Here is a 21,969-nt window from a genome sequence, read left to right as displayed (position 1 = left end):
CTATTAAGGAAGAATCTGTTGCCTCTAAACAGTGGGTAATGAATAGCTTTCCTGTAACTGCTGTATGTTAATTATATTTTAATGTGTTTTGCATTATTCACATACTTAGTCACTGCCCTACTTTCAGTGTCTTCAGGTTCCTCCTCCTTCGCAGAAGCCAGGGATGTTCAGAACTTTAACCAGTTGCTTATGTACAAAGCAGACATGCTCAGCTAAACTGACATCAGGATAATCTCAAATAACTCAAATAAAGAAGCATCACTCAGAAGATTCTAAAATGTGCACATTGTTGAGGTCAGTGTGACTTGTTGGAGGATTTTTCTCAGTGATGTTAACACAGCTGTAGAAGTGTACCTTTGGAATTCTGTTAACTGCTAAAGGAGGGTTTCACATGATACTCTCCTGGGACTTAGATTTTCATTCTTAGGGCAGTGTGTGGCTCAACCCAGGACTCCTGACTGTGGCATCAGATTTCCCAGATGTGGTAGCAAGCCTGCTCACTGAATTTGATTATCTTCATATTGTATTGCATATTGTAAATATGGAACTCGTAAGATTGAGATGATGCTGGCTTGTAAAAGTCAGTGTGCAGAGGTTTGTGTTGCACAAAGTAAGACTAAGGATGCTTAAAAAGGTGATCAGCTCTTAACAGGTACAAGGCAGAAAGAAACTCCACAGTCATGAGCCTGCACATACCCCTTTGAAATGAGGATTTGGGGGAGATAACAGTGCACCTGCTTGTTAATCTTGCTGGAAAACGTGGGTTTGAAGTACTGATGACTTGACAGTACTTGCATGTAATTGAAGGAAGTCTGTTTCCTCTTTAAAATGCAGAATATTTGTGCTGGAATGTGGAAAATACTCAATATTTTACAACTTTTTTATAATCTAAACAAAGCCCAACTGAACTCTTAACTGCTGTGAATTAGTTTTTTCTAGGAACCAGTGACCTTCTTGCATTGCACCATTTGTAGTAAGTCTTGGATGTGTGAATAAAGTTTGATGCTTGGGCTTTCTAAAATACAAAAGCAGACTTGACACACCTCCACACTGCCCCCCCAAAAAGCTAACCAAACCCAGACTTGCAAGGGTCCAATACAACACATTTTGTATGATTCACTGAAGCTGGGAACAAGTGGTGTGGGTCTGTAGCTTCCCTTACTGAAAAAAATGAATAAACTTTTTGGCTTGTGTTAGGCAGGAGTGTTGGTGTGGCTGTAGTTTGGCCTTCCTAATTAATACATTCAGATGTGACAGTGTATTTTAGGGGACAAGGGGTGATTTCATTCCATTATAGCTCTTTTATTTCCTTGATTCCTGTGTAGTCTTTTAAGTTCCTGTATGAATTTCTTCTTGGCTATCTTGTAGCTGAAGGTCTGAGAGGGCTCAGTGCAGACTGCAGAGGAAATTCTCCAGACTGAGTGAATCCATGTGTGGTACATGGAGCACACAGGCTCATGGAGCTCACCTGCAGCAGTAAACCTTACCTGATCCAGAGGGGTTTAACACAGGAAATTAAAATTGCCTTCAGGGATTTTTTGAATTGAGTTTTATTGTTCTCACTGCTATTAAAGTGACTTAACTACATTGCAGTGCACATCTGTGCTTTACTGCCTTCCAGCACCTTAGTAGGAGGCTCATGAGAATTGGAGGGTCTCATTCAGATTGTGGTCTAGTAAGGCATGATCATCTGTATTTGCCTTAGTAAACAGAGGAGAAGTGGTCTAATAAGATCAATTTAACAAAGTTTGTGGGAAAAAAAATATTTCAACCTTGACAGCCAGAAGAGGACAGTCTCATGAGACTCTTCAGTACTTGCAGTTTCAGATAACGTCTGAGATAAGTACTTGTGATAATAGTATCAGTGATAGCCTTCAGAGTACAGTTAGTAGATCTTGTAACTGACTTCATCTTGGGCCTGAGACAAATCACTCTGGAATGCATTGAAAAGTCTTCAAGTGCAGTGGATCTTTGGTGTTCCGTGTGCTGTGTCCTGCTGCAGCAGCACACTCTGGGGTGACTGCTTGGAGAATGCCACCTGAGCCTACATCCTGCCTCTTGAAATCATTGCTCTTGGGTGCCATCCCTGCTGACTGGGGCAGCTGTCTTTGCTACACATAAGTTTTAGTTCCATGGCCTTTTTCAAAACACATTTTGGTGATAGTTTCTTGCTGATCTCTGCAGCCTCCCATAGCTGATCTGTTTCCCCTAGAGCTGCACTGAGCAGTTGGAAAGCTCTCTTGGGGGCAGCATTTTTTAAACCATGATCTATGCTTGGGCTACTGCTGAAGGGCACAGAGCAGAGTTTCATCTGTACTACCTCTGAACTGATACGAGCACAAAGCTTCCTCTGCTAAACTATTGATGTGATGCAGTGCCCTATAAAGTGGCAACATAACTGGTTGCTGTAGGCCATGCCTGGCTGTGGAAGGGTAAGGTGCTGCCACGCTTAGCCTGTTTCCCACTGTCCTGCATATCAATCTCATATTCCTGGACTGCTTCAGCACTGATCTCTCATGTCTGTTGCGGTAACTGTTTTCTATTTGTCCGTCTCAGTTTTGGGGCTATTTTTCAGTAATAGGACTGATTAGGAGAGAGCAAACTCACTGCAGATAGCAGAATTATGTTGCTGCTGATCTGTTGAAAGTCTGGGTATGATCTGATTTTGATGGGCCAGTCACAGTTTGTCTGTGCTCTACATCTACACAGCAGGAGCTGTAAACCTTGCCCTTCTACCTCCCCATGAAAGGATTTATCTGCAAAAATCTACAAAATAGTCCTGAGGTAGTCCCGCAGCAAGTCATGTTTCTTTCTGTGTACCATAACAAGGTTTGGTGTTTAAAATCAGGCTAAATTGCAGGCCACTAGGTGGAGGAGGAGGTGCTGGGGAAGCACAGCTGTACAGCTGTTCCATGGCCATGTGCTGCACCCTGAACATGTTTAATGTCCTGGCAGCTGCCTGGCATGGCAGAGGTAAATATTAGATTTGTTGACCTACTCCTTTATTTCTTCAGTCTGGCAGTTGCCTTCACAATACGGGTTTTGTGCTCACAATATGTATTAAGTCCAGGCATAAGCCTTTGATTTAGTCCTTGCTGTGACTGCAGTAATCCCTGCTGGATCTGTGCCTGGCAACAGATGTTTCTTCTTTCGGTGCCTGAACTCCAGGACAGGAGTTCAGTTGTTTTGTGTGGGGTATTTACACTGTAGATGAACACATAGTACAGTTTATTCATCATTTAAAAGCAGGGCTGAGTTTGTAGATTAGGTGTGGACACAAACCTATGTATGTGAGAAGCTATCAGAGCTCTGGTCTGGGGACCTGAGACTTGGTGATCCTTCTGGAGCAAGCAAAGAAGCACATCTGTTCCTGCCTGAATGAGTCTGCCATTGAATTGCATTGAGCAAATCTGCCAGCACACGAGGTGTGTGTGGGGGTAGTGGTCATGCATTCTCAGCTGAGAGTAGGAGAGGAATAAATCACCTGTGGCAAAGGTGGCATTGAGTCCTGTGCCAGCACCAAGTACCTCACAGGCACCAGGCAGGACTTAATTCCCAGTACACATTGTAGAACTAAGCATTCCTTGTACTTCCAGGACTTGGACGATACCTCATCCTTGGGAAGCACACTTAGTGCTGGTAGCCTTGCACTCTGTGAAGTGGTTTTGCCCTTTGAGTGCAATGTCCATTTTGAAAGCTTAAATCCAACATTTATCCTGATAGCTTTGTTTCCCCCTGTACAGTAACACCTTCAGCACTGAAAAATGGTGCATGGAGGATCCATTACAGACACTGAGGAAACATAAGTTAAATTTAGAGCTTGTGCTGATAAGTGCTGTGGTTATAAAAGCTGACACAGGACCCTACAGAGCATGGAGGATGCATTTCTCCAGATGCCTTCTTTCCCTCTTCGGTTTTGAATCCTCCCACGGCTGCTGAATTGAGCAGTGACCTAGCAAAACCTTTAGCTGCCACTTAGCAGAACAAAGTCACTATCGCTTAAGTCTCCCTTCCTCACCCAGGGCTCAAACACAAGAAGGGCTGTGCAGCCCTTCTCTAAAGACAAAGCACTTCTCACGTCTATCAGTGCACTGAAAGGTTTCCCATTCACACTTACGTTGGTATGCTTATCCTGGGAAGGTTAAAGTTCACCAGTTTCCCAAGAACTTCCTCCATGGACTGTTTTCAGCTTAAAAATTCAGAACAATTCTTCTTTAGATGCAGCTGTTGAGCATTTGTGCCCTTGCAGAGTGGAAGGGAATGCACTGAACTCCCCCACGTGCTCCCTGCATTGAGTGTTATCTTATGTCTGCACCCCCCTTCCTCAGAGCCAGCCAGTCCTATTACAAAACAAGCACTGTGTACACAATATAATTTGTCCTTTTCTACAAGATTTTTTTCGTTGCAAATATTGATCCAACAACCACCCAATGCTACCTTGTTTAGGCTGGGTCTGGGATTGAGCAATCACCAAAATACTGAGTGTGCCAGGAGGATTTTCAGATCTTGTCAGAGTGGATTATGAGCTCCCTGTGATGAATGGGGAGAGTGAGGGTTGAGGTGCGACTTCTCCAGTCATACCTTTGCTTCACAAAGCCATTGATTTATTCAAGGTTTAGCCTGGGCTGCTTGAACAATCCAAGTGTGTAATCCAACACGAAGGAAATTTCATTCAAATTTAGGCTGGAATATCTTGAGCTGTACTGTGTGTCCGTTTACCCTAAGGCAGAGGCTGTTGCAAATGCCTGTATTTCAGTCAAAGAGAATCGAAGTCAAAGCACTGCTTATGCAGCTGTAGCTCACCCAACACTGTCCCTGTTAACACTGGTTGCTGATCCTGACGTCTGCCTTGATTTGGTGGCTTGGTTGAATTCTGGTAAGGGCAGCAAAGCTGGGATATGTGTGCTGGTTTATGTTTCTAAATCTGGTTAATACTGGTTTTTTTAGATCTGGTAAGTAAAGTTCCTCTTGCTTTCAAATACCCTCCTAGCATATCTGTTCCCACTTCACCTCTGCCCTCCAGCTGTTTTTGTACCCTCAGTGCTCAGGATGCTATGTGGAATCCCTGATAATAAACTCAAAGCTGTGCTCCAAGTTGAGTTCTGTTTGCCTGGTGGTTTTGGATGATACTGTTTTTCCCCTTAGAAATTTTAGGGATGTCAACTCTGATTTCTGCCAATTTTGCTGGGAGGTGATGGTGATTTCTCCTAGAGTTTTGTATCTAAAAGCAAGATTTAGTCTGTGCTTTCAGTCAGAACAGAACAACACAGTAAATCTGCCTTTTGGGCCAGTGTTTGGGACAGAACAGCTGCAGCCACATGGTACCCAGCAGTGATAGGGTGTAAATGTGCTCTTCATGGTGCCCCAGCAGCTTTATGCCAGATCAGGTGTCAGCCATCCTTTAGCAGCCGGTAGAAGGACAAGTTGAGCACTGTACCATGTGTAACTGGCTGATTTGATGGAAATATGATTATCCAGCTATTCTAGAAACAGATTTGCACTGTGCAGGATCCAGGAGTGCACATATCTGGAGGTAACTGTGGCTCTGAACAAAATGTGAGCTGCTGAATTTAAGTAATTGCTAACAAAGAATAGATGATGGCTAACAGCTTGACTAGTTTTCTGCCCTTTCAAGTGAATGCAGTGTTGGCATTTTGTTAATAACATAATCACTGGCAGGACACTAATTCTTCTTCCAGAATTTAATTCACAAGTATTCTTTCCTTACAAAACCCAGCCCATCAGCCCTTGCAGTCCCTTAGCAGCCACAAAGCAGATAAGACTCAGCATCACAACTTTGTTTCCTTTCTTGCTCACTAACTCTGTGTGTAGTTCCTGTTTAAGGACACGGGAAGCACTGGTATTTGTGTGGCTGGGGACTGTTCTTGCATTCTATGCCCCAGCTCTGCAAATTGGAGAACAGGAAAGGGGAAAGAGATGGTGTTGAGCAGTCTAGGCTGCTGTTCAGGCCTGTACAGTTTGTCCTGTCCCATACAGAGCTGTTGCCACTCCACATGGAAGGTTAACAGTGACTTTTCTTACTGTGTTTGGATAGCACTGATGTAGAATCCCCTGTCCTCTCCAAGCCTGCACAGTCAAGCCATGGCACAGTGATACTGCCAGGATGTTCTGTGGTATCACAAAGTGTGTAAGTTATCCCAGTGTTGAGGTTAGGTGTTCCTTAATGCTCACCCAGGCTCCTGTTAAACACCTGCCACCTGCTGCTTGGCTTGTAATGCATCTCCTCTTGGCATCCATATGCTTCCACTTCAACTGCATTTCAGTAATCAGGTATGAGCTGCAACTGGGAGAAAATGACCTCTGGAGAGGAGACTCAGACCAGGAATTCACCTCTTGAGACAGGAAGGAAGCCAAGGTAAGAGTTTCTACTGTTCATGCCTTATGTACATGATCTGTCACCACTTTGGCTGACGCCTGCTGGGGTTGTTCATGCTACAGAGCTCTAGCCAGAGGTCCTCAGGGAGGTGACAAACACTCCAGACCTTCATCAGTCACTGTGCTCTTGCTGTTGCTACATGCTTAGCTGGGAAGAGGTTGGTTTCTTCCTTTTATCTGCCTAGTTGTTGGAAATGCTGGAAGCTGGTTGACTGCAGATCACTGAGCTTGGCAGGAGGCCTGGCTGTGTTGGTTGTCTTAGAGCTGGGTCTGTTGGATCTCTCTGTTTCTAGTCTGATACTGTTTTGGTGTTACTACTGGCTTGTGGGTCTTAATATGTAGAAAACTGTTCTGTGTAGGGATTCACCTCACTCTACACTCGCAGACGTTTCCTAATTACGTGTGGTTATCATTGGTAGAATGTTATTTCAAACAGGTTTTCGAGTGCTTCTCCTTAATTGGTAGTAAATGCAAAAACAATTTGCATGTTTTGACTTCAGTATAAGAATGCCACTGGAAAGGGCCCAATTCTGTTTCCCCTCCTAGCTGAAAATTGAATGATAACTTAATTACATCAGTTTTATTGCCCAAACGTTACCAAACTGGAGAGAAAATGTTAATAAGGGCAATGTTGTCAAGGCAGGAGCCTACAACTGATCTTCCTGCTTTTCCTAGTGATGGGGGTGCGTAGATAGATGACACCTAAAATGTGGGTGTTCTCAGAGGGTGTGAGTATTTCTTGATATCTCTGTTCTATTTGTGACAAGTGCTGCCACGCAGATAGGGCAAACTGAAGAATTTGGCTGATAAGTAGTTCCAAGCCATATCTAGACAATGTGAATCAGAGGATTCATGAGAAAACATTGCTGCTGCTTTTTCATTTCCTGAACAATCCGGAGTTAGCATGTGGGACCCAAATGCTGTGACACGGGAGATTTTGAAATACCTATAGCCTCTTGCCATTCAACAGTGTTTACTCAAAAGAAGAAGGGATTGGTAGAAAGGAAATCAGTTTCCTGACTTTGACAGCAAAAATGCAGAATGATTAGATGGAAACAGCAGCCACCATTCCACCAGCTGTCTGTTGGTGATGTAGATCATGTGGTCCATGGAAGCAAAGATGATCTGCAATAGGGTTTCAGGGCAGTCAAGACTGGGCCCTGTAGTGCCTTGTATGAGGGTGGGCCCCCAGAAAAGGGAGGAGTCCTGCAAAATCTGTGTCCCACATCATTAGAGAATGTGCATCTCAGTGTATTTGTGGGGTTTTTTTTCTTCTGTTTAATTAAGATAATCTGCAAAATACCTACCTAGATTGATTTATTTATTGGTTTATTACAGTCTTCTTTGTGGGAGATTGAGTGTTTAAGAAGTAAATACATTCAATCTCTTGTGGCTGTCGGGCAGCCTCCACTCGTAATGTCCTGGCCAAGCTGAAGCCAGTGCATCTTTGTGTCACTTCAGGTGTGGTCACAGAAACCATTCCTTCTCTTCCCAGCCTGGGCGAGTGCTGCTGTTCTTACTCTGCTGCCTCCAATGCCATGGCAGCCCCTCCCGAGCCTGTGCTGATGCCAGGGGCTCAGAGCCCTTCAGCCCTGATGTGGATGTGCTGCACGGTAACTGGGGGAGCGTGGGAAGGACAAGGTCCTGTGTAAAGTACTGCAGGCAGCCAAAGGAAAAGGGCCTGCAGCAACTTCTGTTCATTCTTGAAGGAAGAATTCGAATAAGATACTGCAAGTGCCTCTGACCTTTACTGTGTTTCATTTAAGAACAGATTGCATTGGCTATAACAGCTTTTTCTTTTGTCTAAATTTCTCTTGTCTGTCTTGTATGTCTGAGCTAACAGTTCCTCTCTCCCCCATGCCTTTCAGGTTGCAGTAAGAATAATTTTCATTGTCTTGATTAAGTTTTAAGACCTGAAACCTTGGCAAACGGTCATTCTGCCCCCAGAAATAGTTTGCTCTGACTCAAATTAAATCACCAGTTTTTAATTTTTTTTAACTATCTTGAAGTACTGAAAAAGGAAAAATGGCAGAAACTATCCATCAATTCCTTGTACAGTAACATTGGAAACATTCTTAAATATTAAACTAGAAAGATGAATAGAGCTGCAATCTGTGAAATAGAGTGAACCTGAACAGTGCAATACCTCTGAAGAGGTTTTGTTGAAAAATGAGCACATTAGATGTGCCTGGAAAGAACCCAGGATGTCCCTGTGGCAGCAATCACAGAGGTGCAGAGGCTGCAGGCAGCAGATGGAGCCAGAGCAGCCTGTGGACTGAGCAGGTGGAAGGGAGGCTGCCCTGCTGACATTGCAGGGGTGGCAATTGGCAATTCTCTGGTGCTCACAGGAGAGGAATCAGGGCAGTGCAGCACTGCTGGACGCCTGGCTTAGCTGCTGTTTGTGTTGTTGGATTTTTAAACTTTATAATCCCAGAGAGGTGTTAGGGAAACCTTCCAACCAAGGCAAAAGCAAGCCTTGGGCCTGTCACCTGTCCCAGAATCCAGAGCAAAGCAGAGCTATGGCTAGCATGGATTTCATTGTGCTAGGAGATGGTTGTGATGGGGAGTGCCTCAGGTTTTCCCACTAGGGATGTGTCCTGGTCCTTCAGGTGCTCCTCTGTCACTGCATTCATTGTTTTTTGTATTTTCATCCATGACTGATAAACCATCCTCTGTCAAAAATGCCAGCAGGTCCTGTGAACAGAGAGAAAGGGATCCATGGCAGAGACCATGGCTCTTGTGACCATAAGGGTGGCTCCCAGGCTGGCTAGAGACAGTCCTCCATCCTGAAGAAACTGCACTTGCTTCTGTGATCTTTTCCCTTTGTACAGTTGAGATCTGAGCAGGATTTTCCTCCCAGGATTGCCAAACTTTGAAACGCTGCTGGCAGCACAATGTGCTGAGGTAGGACTGTGCCAAAACATGCAAGTCCTAATCTCTCAGGAGTGATGACAGTTTTTTCAGATAGTGTAGGCCAGGAGAATAATGGGATGAGGCAGGAGCAAGGAAGAGAAAAGCATGGTCAGTTGGTTATTTCCTAACTGGTAGTTGTAGAAAACATTATTATTGGGATGCCCTTGGTCAGCTGAAGCAGACCTTGTGTGCTGGTTGTTTTCAGTAACAGAATATTTATAAAGTCTGAGGACTGGGGCTTCTTTTCATCAAAGCTTTTCAAGATAAGAGCCTGGCACAAAGCCTCGCTGCCCATTCCTTTCTGCTGTCCACCAGCCATCCTCATTTTCTGCAATGACAACTACAATGTCTCCTTCACTGATGTCCAGTTCATCCACGTTCTGAAAGGAGACAGGGAAAATAAATGTAGTTAGCCTGAGAGCACAGGAGAGCCCAAGCGTGTACCTGGTGAGGGTTTTTTTAATCCTGCTCTTCATCAACAGTCTGCCGGTGTCCTTCTGGTTCTGGACTAGCAGACAGTGAGGGATTAAGCATTTTTGCTATTTCCTTAAGATCCTCAAATTTCCCCAGCCTCCGTGGTGTCTCCTCCTGCACAACCTGATGGTTTTATCACTGGCGAAGTCCAGAAAGGGTTAAACACCATTCTCCTAAACCAGCTCACAATGACCCGCATAGTCTGCAGGTGTTGCTAAATAAAACAGAGCATGGCTTAATTCCTAAGGGGGATAACAGTCCCTGTGCTAATCCATGCCTGAAATAGGTCTCTCAGTTCTTTTAGCAGGGAACAGCAGTGACCAGTGGGGGACAGTGACTCTTGTACAGTGATGACTTTCATCCCCAGACAAATGCAGTAGTTGCAAATAAGCTCTCCCTGAGCTCCCAGGCAGCCATCAGTGTTCAGTGGTGCTGTCCTATTTTCCATAGGAAACCATTTTGCTGCCCACAGTGTAGTAAATAGAAAACAGGCTTCCAGAGGTGTTTGAGGTGTCAGCTAAAACTAAATTTAATGCACCTGAGTAGGCAAGAAGGGACTCAAAAAATGAGAGGCCTCAATGTACAATATACTAAAGGTAGTAACAGTCTCTTTTCTCAGCAGGGAGTATTCCTGTGTGGCACAGTTTTAAGGGACTCCTGGAGAAACGAGGTGATCCAGTAGTCTCCTTAGGGGAGCTGCCATTAACAGTGAGATGCTTTCAGCTGTGCTTCCATGAAATTTCATGTAGATAATAAATGAAAATTTAAAATGAAGCAAAAAAAACCCCAACATTGAATAAAAGATGTCGGAATACTGCTGTACCTAAGGGAAAGTGCTCCTTTTGAGCTTTTTCTCTGTTTTCACAATTTATCTGGCTATCTGTTTTGGTACTGTTGCATTTCTTCAACGTTGGCTGTTTGTGCCAGGTCCCTTGATGTGAGGTTCTCTCTGCACTAAGACATAAGACCTCCTGGATGCTGTTTCTTCTGCTGATCTAAAGCTAATGAAAGGAACCTTTAAACTGACATGTAAAGCAAGTGGGGCTGGAGTCCAGGTTCTGGAGTCTATCTGAATTAGCAAGTATTTGTAACCAATCCATTCACAACCTTTTACTAATGGTATTCTACCTAGTTAGGACTGGAGTCAGGGAGAGTTCAATATCCCAGTTAAGGATGCAGGTTGTTCTCTTTAACAGTCTTTTGTTGGCAGATGAACCACGTCCATGTGATTCTGCAGCTTGCAACATGGAATTACAGGGAAATAATGTCCTTTATGGGATTCTGTCTTCTCCAGCATGGAGAACCAGCATGCTAAACTGGAGCAGGAAGATCGTGTCCCTGGCTGTAAAAGGACGGTAACATCTCCTTCACTTGAATGTAAATTCTTCACTTGAAGAATTTACACTTTCAAGATGTTTCAATCACTTATTTTAAATGTGATGCTATGAAGTATTTATTTTGAAGCCTTTTTTTACCTGGGCTGTGTAGTCATAAAGTACTCTGTAGTCCTGTGATGACGTGATCCCAGCTTTTTCATTTACAATAATGGATGCATAGACTCCGTCTGTTCTCTCTGCAAGGGGGGAAAAAATAAGGAAGAAATACCCACCACAGAAACAAAGAGTTCAGTTGCTTATGAATGTGTGGGATCATATGCAAGAGTTCACAAATACAAGGGTTTCTGTTCTCTCTCTGCCTGGAGATTCACATGTATAGAAAAGCTGCTGTGAACTGTAGGTAAAGACTTGCACAAAAACTGACCCCCATTGATGGGATGACAATACACCCATTGAACTTTGTGGGAGATCAGAAACTAGCTTCAGCCTCAGGTTGGGAAAAAAATTTCCCCTGGTAAAACACAATCCAAGTCATCCAAGGAGGGAAACACTCTGATTAAAATGGTTTAAAAATGTTGCTACTGGGGATATAAAATTCTAGCAGTTCCATGGGTCACATAGGACTTTTGCCCTTGAGAAAAATGGAAAATACTGTGCCATTGGGTCACCAGACATTTTCCACTTGTTTATATAGTTCTCACATAGCTGTTTGTCATGGACATAACTTTTTTTTTGCAGATGTTTTGTTTTAATACAGCTTGTTTTAATTCAGGAAACTTCTCATTTCTTCACAGTATCTGTCTGGGAGCTTCCCCTGCTCAGCACCAAATGCATTAAGAGAGAGTCTGGGCTGTGTTTCTGGGTGCCCAGGCAGGCAGGTCTGACAGAAGCAGTTGATTTTAAAGCTCTTTGAAAGCAACTTTTCTTTTGGTAAGAGCTACAGTTAAAATGCTTTTGTTTACTATCAAACCAATGAAAATATAATAAACTGTTACCTTCTACATAGTAAAAATACTGTGTTTTAAATATCACCTGATAAATTCTAGTTATAAGGATTACAAGACAGCAGTGAGTTGAGATGGATATTTGTATTCATAAGCCATGTGCCTGGTGTGTTAAAAATTTTATGTATTCTCTGGGGCTTTTTAGTGGTAGCTATGCTACACAAGGAGAAAACTAATATCTATGTCACACTGCTGCTCTGAATGTGCAGGCCCCACCTGCCTAGATGGAGTTTTTGAAGACTAATATGGATTATTTGGCACTTTAAACTGGGAAATTTGTTTAATGCACATCCAAACAAAATTAATTTTCAGACTACTCTTGCTTATCAACATGTGAATATCTGCTGTACATTTCTGATCCACGTCAAAGCCTAGTTTAGCAGTATGATCTAAAACAAACACATCTGGTAAACTGCTTTCCTGCAGAGCATACCCAGAGGAGGCGCTGAAGGAGTGGCAGTTTCCGTGTTGTTTCTGCTGCTCCCATGCAGAAGTCCAGAGAATCTGCAGAACCAAGAAAAGCCAAAACCAAAATGAGTGAACAGGTCTGGGTATGAGCGTTCCTTCATCTCAGCTCTCTGACTCAGCCTTCCCTCCATCTGCTTCACAGAGTAGATGTCACCTCTTCCCATGGCCTTCTATTTTCTTTTATACTGTAGATATATTTATCTTTCTTTAAAAATGTATTTTTAAAAATGCAGCAGACTATTGAACCATCAGCCTTCACTAAATTGTGCATGAAATGCAGCAGATAATATTTTTTTTGTAGAGCTAAAGGCTCATGGTGTGAAACTCCAATTATTTCACAATGTTAAAATGATGCAAATTGTCAGTTACTTATAAGAGATTAACATCTCTTTATGTTTAAAGAAAACCCTGATACAATTTAAAATACAGAGCTTGTGTAACAAGCCTTTCTAAAAGCTATGAGTTTAAGTGAATTTTTATTTTAATCTATCCCTAGTTATTTCCTTTATCACAGCTGGATACTGAAGGCTAAGTAAAGTGAGAAAACGGGTTAGGATTCTCAAGCAGAGATAGAAATAGCACTGCATGCTTAAGGCATATTTAAAGGGTCTGATTTTTCAGCTAGCAAACATTCAGTTCTTCTGGGAAATGGATATCCTATCTCAAGAGTTCCTGAAAGACTCAGGCTGAGTTTTTCTAGGCTCCTTGCCCATGCTGCTCACAGTTGTGTTCTGAATGGCAGTACAATTGTCTTATGTAACAGCACAGGATGCAGCATTGAATTATTAGAGAAGATCCAGTTTCCAAATGAAAAACAAAGTATTGTGTATAACCCTGACCAGCTCACTGGCAAGCCAGGACCACCTTTCAAATGGGAGATCACTGCCTGCTTCCTGTCTTTGCCATTTCATAGGGCTTGTTAAATTATAAATCTCTTCTCCTTTAACTGTGATGCCCTCCCTGCTGTGAATTTGCCATTTTAGTATAAAATATTTAAACCAATAGAGCCACCATGCTCTTCTGCTACTATAACTGCATCCATGGTCTAACATTTACCAGCAGAAATGGATCAGAATAAGGAAAATTGCCTCTCTAATCATCACAATTTTTCTGCCCTGGGTTTTCCCCCTTGGATCCAGATAGAGAGAGCAGCTCTTTGTTCTGCTCAGCTGAGTGGTGCTGTAAGCATGAGGAATTGCCCCAAAGGACGGCTCTCCCAGCCTTTGTCCCAGCCAGATTCACCTTCACCCTCCCTGGAACAAACTGGTTTTGTTGCTACGTGCCCTGACTCAGTAGGAAAGAGGAAGCAAGTGACTGTTACCCATTGCTGGCTGAGTAAATTGTGTGATGAACTCATCCCCTGTCCCTCTTCCCACTAGGGCAGGGCAAAATTACTCTGACTCAATTTCAATCCCTTTATTTATTCTATCAAGTCACATTTACTGATACGTAGTTACCTCGTGCTACAATGAAGGAAGTAATAACTTTCTATGTCATGTTTTATCATCACCTTATAGGTGTGGAGAAATCTCCGTTGTGGGAACTGATGTTTGCCACTCACCTCTTCATCATCCCACAGGAGTGAGTGGGGCTGCTGCTGTGCCTGTTGGGCTCTCTGCTGTAGTAGTTCTCGTACCCTATGGCATCTGCAACAGGTCAATAAAAATGAGAGGTTCAAACAGGAAACACTGTGAGAAAACATTGTTTTCTCCCTGCCAGAATGTGACCTGGGGCTGCTGGAGCAAACTGCAGGGCAGCACCTGTCTGCCCTCACCTGGAATGTGGCTGGAGCAGCTCAGGGGCTTGACAAAAGCCATTCCAGTGCCTGTAAACAGCCGTGGCCCTGGTGGGAAGGGGCCCTTGGCCTGAGCTGAGGCCTGAGGCCCCATTCGAAGAGCTGTGACTGCCCTAATGAGGAAGGCAGTTTCTTATATTGCCTCAATGCTCAGGGTTTAAGGGGGCAGAGTATGGTCATTTGAGCCCTGTGTTCATGATAAAATTTGCTGCAGTGCATTTTGTTTCTATTTTCCTCAGTGTATCATGTCAGGAGTTTTTGTCAGGGTTTGGGAGGTTTCCTGCAGCAATAACGAGCAGTTTCCTGATGTGTGCTTGTGTGTTTCCCCACCTTTCATATCTCCTCCATCTGTCTCCTGAGAGCTTATTTGCTGTTCACCCAGAGATATTTGGGTTTTGTTCTCTCAAACACATTTAGGTTGCAGTTCCTTTACTCTCCCCTATGGTGTCGTTAAGGGTGAAATTAAGAAATTTCCAAGTGTAACTTTACAGATGAAATAGTTACAGATGGATAGTTCCAGTTGCTTACAGCTGATGGCCACACACCCTTTCTGTCGGCTTGGTGTGAGGGCCAAATAAACAGGAACAAAGCCCAAGTGTTTTATCTCAGCCCTGATACCAGCAAATATCTTCTGAAAAACATTGGACTTGGGCTAAAGGTTGACATTCTCACACTGTGTCAGCCAAGATAGTAAGCAGAGCAGGCACATAGAGCTAGAGAGTGTGAAGAATCCCTCCAGATAAGACTCACAATAATTGGGGAGTTTTCTGACCAATTTAAAGGTCTCCTGTTGCCCTTCTGCATTGTCACCTTGGTGCAGTTTCCAGTCTAGAGGGCATTGTGAGATTGGGTGGAAAAGGAGCAAGACCATCAAGAAGGTTTGGTCAGGATGCAAGTCTTCTGCCACACAACACAAAATTACACATGGGTTTCCTCCTGCATTTTGCAAATAACAGCACAGATCAACTATGATCAGCACAGATCAACAGCTCACTATGTGCTACATTGCAAACTCATTACCAGAGCTGTGGAGATATTAGGATATTTCTTCCAGAACACGTCATTTTCTAGAAGGTGGCAAAAATAAAAACAACAAAAAAGCAAGTCAGGTTTTTCCTTGCCTTTCATAAAGCTCTCAAGGGTTTTTTCCATCTAGTTCTTATTTGAAATGACTCTGACATAGCCAAGAGTTTTTTGTAGAAATTTCCTAGGAGACTGGAGAAAGACAAATCTCTTTTTCTTTTTGGAAATGACAAATCTCTTTTTTTTGGGAGGAAAACCAAAAAATAAAAAAAACAAGCTAAGAATTACACATTTCTTAGTACACAGAAGTTGTTTCACATTGTTGCAAGGCACAGTTCTCCTTTCTGCCACTGAAAATAAAATTTTTCCTGGGTAAATTTTCCTGTATCAGTGAATTTAAATCCCCTATGTGAAGAAGAATAAACTATAACAGCAAAATAGCATCCAGTGCACCAGTACCATACATTAGTTTTAAAAAATTCCCCAAATCCCAATTTTTAACCATCATAAGAATAATGGCAAAAAGGCTGAGTGAAAAGCAGGCTTCAGATAGCTCAGTGCTGAGTTAGTGGCAGCACCCAGCTCTACTGAGGAAGGTTCTAGGGTGTAATTCCTGCCAGCTTTGAGCTCGGCAGTGAAATCAAAGGGATCAAACTTGTTCTTGTACAAACTAATTATTCCCAGGGATCAGGCCTTCACACCACTGAGTTTGTACCTGTACAACTCCTAGCATGGAAGGGTTTTATGTAACTATCTTGTGTTGCGTTGTTGAAGTACTCGGGAGTGGTTTGTGTATGGCCATATGACACATTAGACAGCTCCTTTCCTGGGGGGTGTTTGGAGAACTCCTACCCTGGAGCAGCAGGTTTTCATTGTACTGCTGCTCTTGCCTCATGCTGCGTCAATCTCCATTTCAGCCCAGAGGTTTTGAGCAGTGAAGTCAAGGAAAAGGCAGCTTTGGCTTGAATGGGCAGAGCCTGTGAACCTTACAGCAGTTCTGTGTGCTGGGGCAAAGCCAATTTCATTCAGAATTTCCCCAGCCAAAGTCTTGGCTTATGCAAACAGCTTCTTGAGAGCAATAAATTTGTTATTCCCCATTGGGCATGTGGAACAGAATAGAAAACTCTGTCTTCTCTGTGCTGCAAATGAAGAGGCAGCACCTCTGTCAAGGGCACACTGGGGTGCAGTTAGTTGGTACGTTGGCTGTGTCTTGCCACCAGTGCAGGAAGTTGCCATTTCTCCATTTCTGCACGGCAATTTGCCACCGCCTTAGCGGTGTCAGTTCAGCTGTACTGTGAAATGAGCCTGGCAGCAAAGCCAAAATAAGTTTTTTCTTCTTTAGAGGGTTATTTTTAAGCTGGATCCTTCTGCTTACCCACTTAGAACACCACACAGGCAGCATCGGCAGCACAATGTGGGGGAAGTGAGCCATGGAGGTGGGAATGAGAAGTTGGAGCAGAAACTGCTCCAGCTGGTTTCACCTCCCAAGTACGTGTACTGCAGAAGCCATCCAACATGATCAGTAGGAATAATTACCTGGAGGTTGTGTTCCTGTCATTTTTGTCTTAATGAAGTAGTCTATGTCTGACTCTACAACACAGTTCTCCAAGCTGACCCGAACCTCTTCATACAGCTACAAAACAGAATTCAAGAGTTTAACTTTTAACATTTCACATTGAAATAACAAATACCGCTAGTAATGACAATTACTTGTAGTAATTGTCCCCTTAAGAAACACTTTACACTTAGTACATGTCAGACCTGGCTGATCTTTAGCCTGTCCCCTGTGCCAGTATTCCTGTAAACACACCTGTTTGTTTGTGCTCTGGATAGTCTTTGAAGAGAGCAGAACAAAGGCAGTCCAGGACTTTTCAATGCAATAAAGAAATTAATAGAAGGAAACAACCATTCAAAGTCAAATCTAGTGTGTTCTTTACATCTTCCAGTTTTGAGGCCATGACTGGATGCCTTTTTTGAAATCGTGTCAGAGCCCAAATATACTCAGCTGAGTGTTTTGGTAGCAGGAAGCATTCCCCAGCAAACCAAGGAGGACACATGTGAGTGCCACCAAGCATGACACAGACTGTCTGCATCCAGAAATGCATCTGCATTACATCTAGAGAGAACAGGAGTGAGATATTCCCCCAGAGCCAGCGCTGCAGAGAAGGGTAAGGCAGGCTGTACCTCATCATCCTTCACACACTGCAGGGACAGCTGGTTGCAGTGCACCCACAGAGAGTTCCTCAGTATCGTGATGCGGTCGCACTCCTGGAGCTGGAAGACCTAAAGCCAAACAGGAAATGTGATGTAGCCTCGTGGCACTGAGTTATTTGCTTTGCAAGCTGGGACAGGGCTGGGGATGCAAACCTATTCTGAAGGCAGCATTGTAAAGGATGTTTTCTCAGTTGGTGGAGAAACTACATTTACTGTTAGCGCTCAAAAATTTGTTCTAATTAGCTGCACCAAATTAAAGTTATATTTTAGAGACAAAAGCAAAGCAGGGGAGAGGAATCCAGATCTTCATTTGATTGCTACCTCTGCTGTTGAGGATTTCAGAGTCAGAGTCCTCTCTGCCCATCACACTGAAATCTCGATGTTTAACAGATCAGTAGAGTACTGGCATGAAAGGGTTGTATTTATGTTAGAGGTAGACCCAAAACTATCCACCTCTGCCATCTAAAATGTCTCTCTAAACTTTCCTCTTTTGAAAGTACTTGAGGCTCTCTGGAGTTGACTCGGCATATCGAAGGTGGTGATTAAATATTTTTGTGGTAAATAGTGTCTTCAGAGTTACTCCCTTCCTTCATCTGTCTGGCTTCCTCATGTTGCTGCACTGCTTAGGAAGAATGAAGGGAGCAGAGAGAGAAGTGTGAACCAGTTTGGGGGAAGGGGAAGAGGCAGATAAGCTCTTTCTTTAAAAACTTTAAAAAAACCCAAATCACCCTGATCTCTACGTTGTAATGTTAAAAGTAGAACAAAAAGTAGAACAGAGTTTTGGTTTTCTATGAGGTGTGAAAATCTCAGATGCTTCCAGCCATCTGTCTCCATCTCTATTTGCCAGTAATTATGTCCAGAACACCACAAATGTATACAACATTCAGCAGAACACTCAGTTGGGTATGCTGCCTGCCATCTAATAACTTACGGACTAAAAAAAAACCAGAAAGATGAATCTGTCAAGGGAGTAAGCTGCTGTGGGGACTGGTTTCTGAGAGTAAAAGCTTTTAAAGAGAACCTACAAGTTGGAGAATGAAAGCCTGTGGCCCTCAAGGCTGCTGAAACAGCGCCGGAGACAAAGGGGAATTTTTCAGGTAAATGGTGTCTTATCAGGAAATGCAGTTAATCCAAGAGGGAAGTGTAGTGACTCTGGACTTTTAAGCCCCTGTCAGCACCCAGAAAAGCACAGCTGGTGTTGTGTTTGACAACATATTTTTCCCATGTTGCTGGAAAACTGGGGCATTCCATAACAATGTGGCACAGCCCCTGTGACAAAGGCACGTGCTGCCGCTTGATCCAAGCAATCCCAGCACTTCCAGATTGCCCACTATACAGCCACAAGTGTAGGATTTTAAGCTGCTTTTTGTACTAATTGCTAGTTTTAAAAAAGCCCAAAGAGTACCAGTGCTTCTCTCTACAAGCACATTTAAAAGAAGGCATTAAAGATGCCCTTCCTTTACAAAAGGCTGTTTGGATTAAGCAGTGGGCAGGTCACAATCTCTGGGGTCTAGTCAGGATTTAGCCATATGGGATAAAAAAGAGTGTGAGGTTGTGGAATGCTTTGCTGGTTTATTGGCTTTTTAAGAAGAGAGAAAATATGCATCTTTAGAAGACTAAGGCTTGGCATAATATCTGTGGAAATGTCTGTGCCACTTGTGGGGCTTTTCAGTTCTCTCAGGGAATATTTAAGAGGAAGCAAGAACTGGAAAGGTGTCCTGGTATTTTACTTTATGTGGAAATAAAGCCTGCAACAATTAAATATAGCAAAATCAGACTTTAGCAGTTGGGCAAATGTACTTGAAGGATTACTGTGATGAAATGTGTGGCAGATTTGGATGCCAAAGAGTTCCTGTAAATTGTTGTGCAAAACTTTATAGCCAAGTGCAAATCTCCTTGTCCATCCTCAGTAGAATAGAGACTTCTCTACCAGCACCTTTCAACTGAAAGTTTATTTCATGGCAGAGGACAAATATTCTTGCAGGTGAATTTAAAGTGCTATGAAACATAAAGAGTGACTGGAATATGTACCAGTTCATATATTGCTCCATCTCTCCCACCTCTGCACGTATTCCCCTCCTCTATTTTCACATGGTTATGCTGACCAAGCAAGGAGAGTGTCAGTGAGACAGGAGCAGCTATGTCTAAATAAGCTCTTGTTTTTGCAGTAATTTTGCAAAGACATCTGCTGAGACTCCACATAAAGCAAACAGCAAAACCCTTGGGATGATATTTCAGGCCTTAGACTGAAATCTTCCAACTGGATAAAATAAAGAGTGTGCAAGCATCGCTGCAAAAGTCAATGTTTACCTCGCAGGTTTTGATATGTTCCTGTTCCCACTCTGTCCTGACCTTATCCAGCTGCTCAATGTTCTGTTTGTACACGTTCTCTGTAAACACAGACACAGAACAGAAACCCAACAGTCAGGAAGAAAATGATACAGCCTTTCTCTCTTTCCTCCTATTAGGCCTTTCCTGTTATTCCTACACTTTGGGCCTGAGGTTTGCTTGAGTTTCACAAGAATATATGAGCTTGGAATTGGTGGGGCACAATTGGTTTTTTTCCTTTGTAGCTATATACTAGATTAAGGACGTTCTGTGTAGTTGCAGGTAATTTATAAACTTTACAGTAGGGATAATACAATTCAGAGATTAAGAGCCTGGACCATGCTTGGGCACCATTCCATTCCAGGCCAGCCAGGGTTGGCTGGCTTCACACCATGTGATTTGGTGTAAACTATTCCAAGAGTAGGAAGGGACAAGCCTGAGCTCCTGAGCCAGCTCAGGTGTGTGCTGGCCTGTCCTTCTGGGCATACAAACATTTGGAGATCACTACTGTGCTCATGCACATGGGGATGGGGGATCTGATTTAGGCTGCCTTGGGACAATATGAGTGTCTTCTGTGCTTTAAAACTAGTTTCAAGAAGAGCTTTTCTTCCCTGGGTGAAGTCCCTAAAGGAAATCTTCTGTAAATTCTTAAATGCAAGCAGGACACTGGCATTTCCACAAAGTGGAGTGAAAGCCGATGACTGTCAGGTTGCTGCTCTTTAGAGGCTTCTTCATTAATCTTTGTCCCATAAATCTTTGGGACTTTGGGAACCCTGACAGCTTGGTGATTTGGATGTGTTCAATCAAGATCCTGTGCTGGTAAAATCCTGTTTGCTGAGAAGAATCATAGTTCAGCTGCTAACAGCATCACCTGCTTCATTTGCTGCATCTCTGCATTGCTTGGCTTTGTTCTGACTCTGAAACAGGAAAAGAAACACCCCAAATTAATTTCTGACATACTCTTGCTTCTGCCCCAGTTTTTTGTGCTGCCTGCTCTGTTCCCCTCTAGGGGAAAGGCTCTAACTTGCAAGCACTTCCTGGCTGTCTCCCCTCTGTGCAGTTGTGCTGAATATATGCTATGGAGAAGGGACTAGAATTTCCCAGGTTCAAGAAATTCAAGGGAAAGCTTTCCATTCAGATATCCCTGCCAGAGGAGCTCAGTGCCAGTGTGATCCAACCTGAAGCTGTGTCTGCTGGCTGAGTTGTATTTTCTCAATTGTTTGATGTGCTTTTCTAATAGATATTTATAAGCAGAAATAAATGGCAGTTAAAATTCTTCATCTTTCAAGCTTCTCATGTAATGCTCAGATGAAAAGCACACAGCTTTTAAAATACTTTGCAAATGCCAGATTATTTCCCATAACAACTCCGAAGCCTAAAAGCAAAATTCACTCTAAGTAGAAGTTCCCTGTTTTAAAAACCTGCAGCTTTTAGCAAATGAGAAAACAGCCATCACTGATAGGTTTGTACTCGCAGGTCTTTCTGCACAGATGGTGATGACAGCACAGTAATACACTGCTCTAGACATCAGTGTAATGCATTCTTCCATCCTGCCCTTGAAGACAAGGCTCAGGTAGGGGTTCTTATGATCATATTCCTCATCACAGCTGGCTGGGAAACGTGTAGTAAGCTGGGAACAGAAGCTTCATTCTTAGTTGCTTCCTTGCCCAAACTGTTTGCAAATGCTAAGCAGAATTAAACAGCTTGTGAGCTGCCTCTGTGTATTCCCAACGTGCTGACATGTGCGGGGAAGAAATGGCAATGGAGCACCCTGGGACCCTTCTGCATGAAAGGAGCTGGGTCAGGTATAGCTGCCATTGAAGCTGTGAAATTCTGGTGTCATTTTGGCAGGGCTGGGATTCCATCCCCTCTTTGCAGCTAAGCTGCAGGGGTTTGCTCATCAAAGATTAGGAAATGCTGGAAATAAAATGTAAAGTTCTGATGCTGTTTTTAGAGTCTCCACACACCCCCCCTACCACTCCTTAAGATGATTTTTGATCCTTTTTGCTTACACTGC

General features: G+C 43.3%; 1 protein-coding gene and 1 long non-coding RNA gene across 4 annotated transcripts in view; one reads left to right on the top strand and one right to left on the bottom strand.

Annotated features, from left to right (window-relative positions):
- Positions 1-5,687: 5,687 nt before the first annotated feature.
- Positions 5,688-21,969, bottom strand: part of PSTPIP1 (proline-serine-threonine phosphatase interacting protein 1) — a 57,101-nt gene continuing 40,819 nt past the window's right edge. For all 3 annotated transcript variants that reach the window (XM_086849358.1, XM_023934237.2, XM_086849357.1), the window contains 8 exons: positions 20,824-20,869; positions 19,935-20,014; positions 17,595-17,693; positions 16,947-17,043; positions 14,154-14,238; positions 12,558-12,628; positions 11,259-11,356; positions 5,688-9,689 (listed from right to left, as the gene is read on the bottom strand). In XM_086849358.1, the coding sequence (XP_086705484.1) occupies positions 9,558-9,689; positions 11,259-11,356; positions 12,558-12,628; positions 14,154-14,238; positions 16,947-17,043; positions 17,595-17,693; positions 19,935-20,014; positions 20,824-20,869 (708 nt within the window). In that variant the 3' untranslated portion in view covers positions 5,688-9,557. The remainder of the gene's footprint in view (positions 9,690-11,258; positions 11,357-12,557; positions 12,629-14,153; positions 14,239-16,946; positions 17,044-17,594; positions 17,694-19,934; positions 20,015-20,823; positions 20,870-21,969) is intronic.
- Positions 6,197-14,278, top strand: LOC147650742 (uncharacterized). The gene is made up of 4 exons (XR_015275905.1): positions 6,197-6,376; positions 7,892-12,050; positions 12,551-12,669; positions 14,110-14,278. It is a non-coding gene; the product is annotated as an uncharacterized LOC147650742 (long non-coding RNA).

Source organism: Cyanistes caeruleus, chromosome 13 (assembly GCF_971803275.1).
Source record: "Cyanistes caeruleus chromosome 13, bCyaCae1.hap1.1, whole genome shotgun sequence".
NCBI classification, from domain to species: Eukaryota; Metazoa; Chordata; class Aves; order Passeriformes; family Paridae; genus Cyanistes; species Cyanistes caeruleus.
Note: the sequence above shows the minus strand (reverse complement) of the source record. Positions and strands in the feature narration are given on the sequence as shown.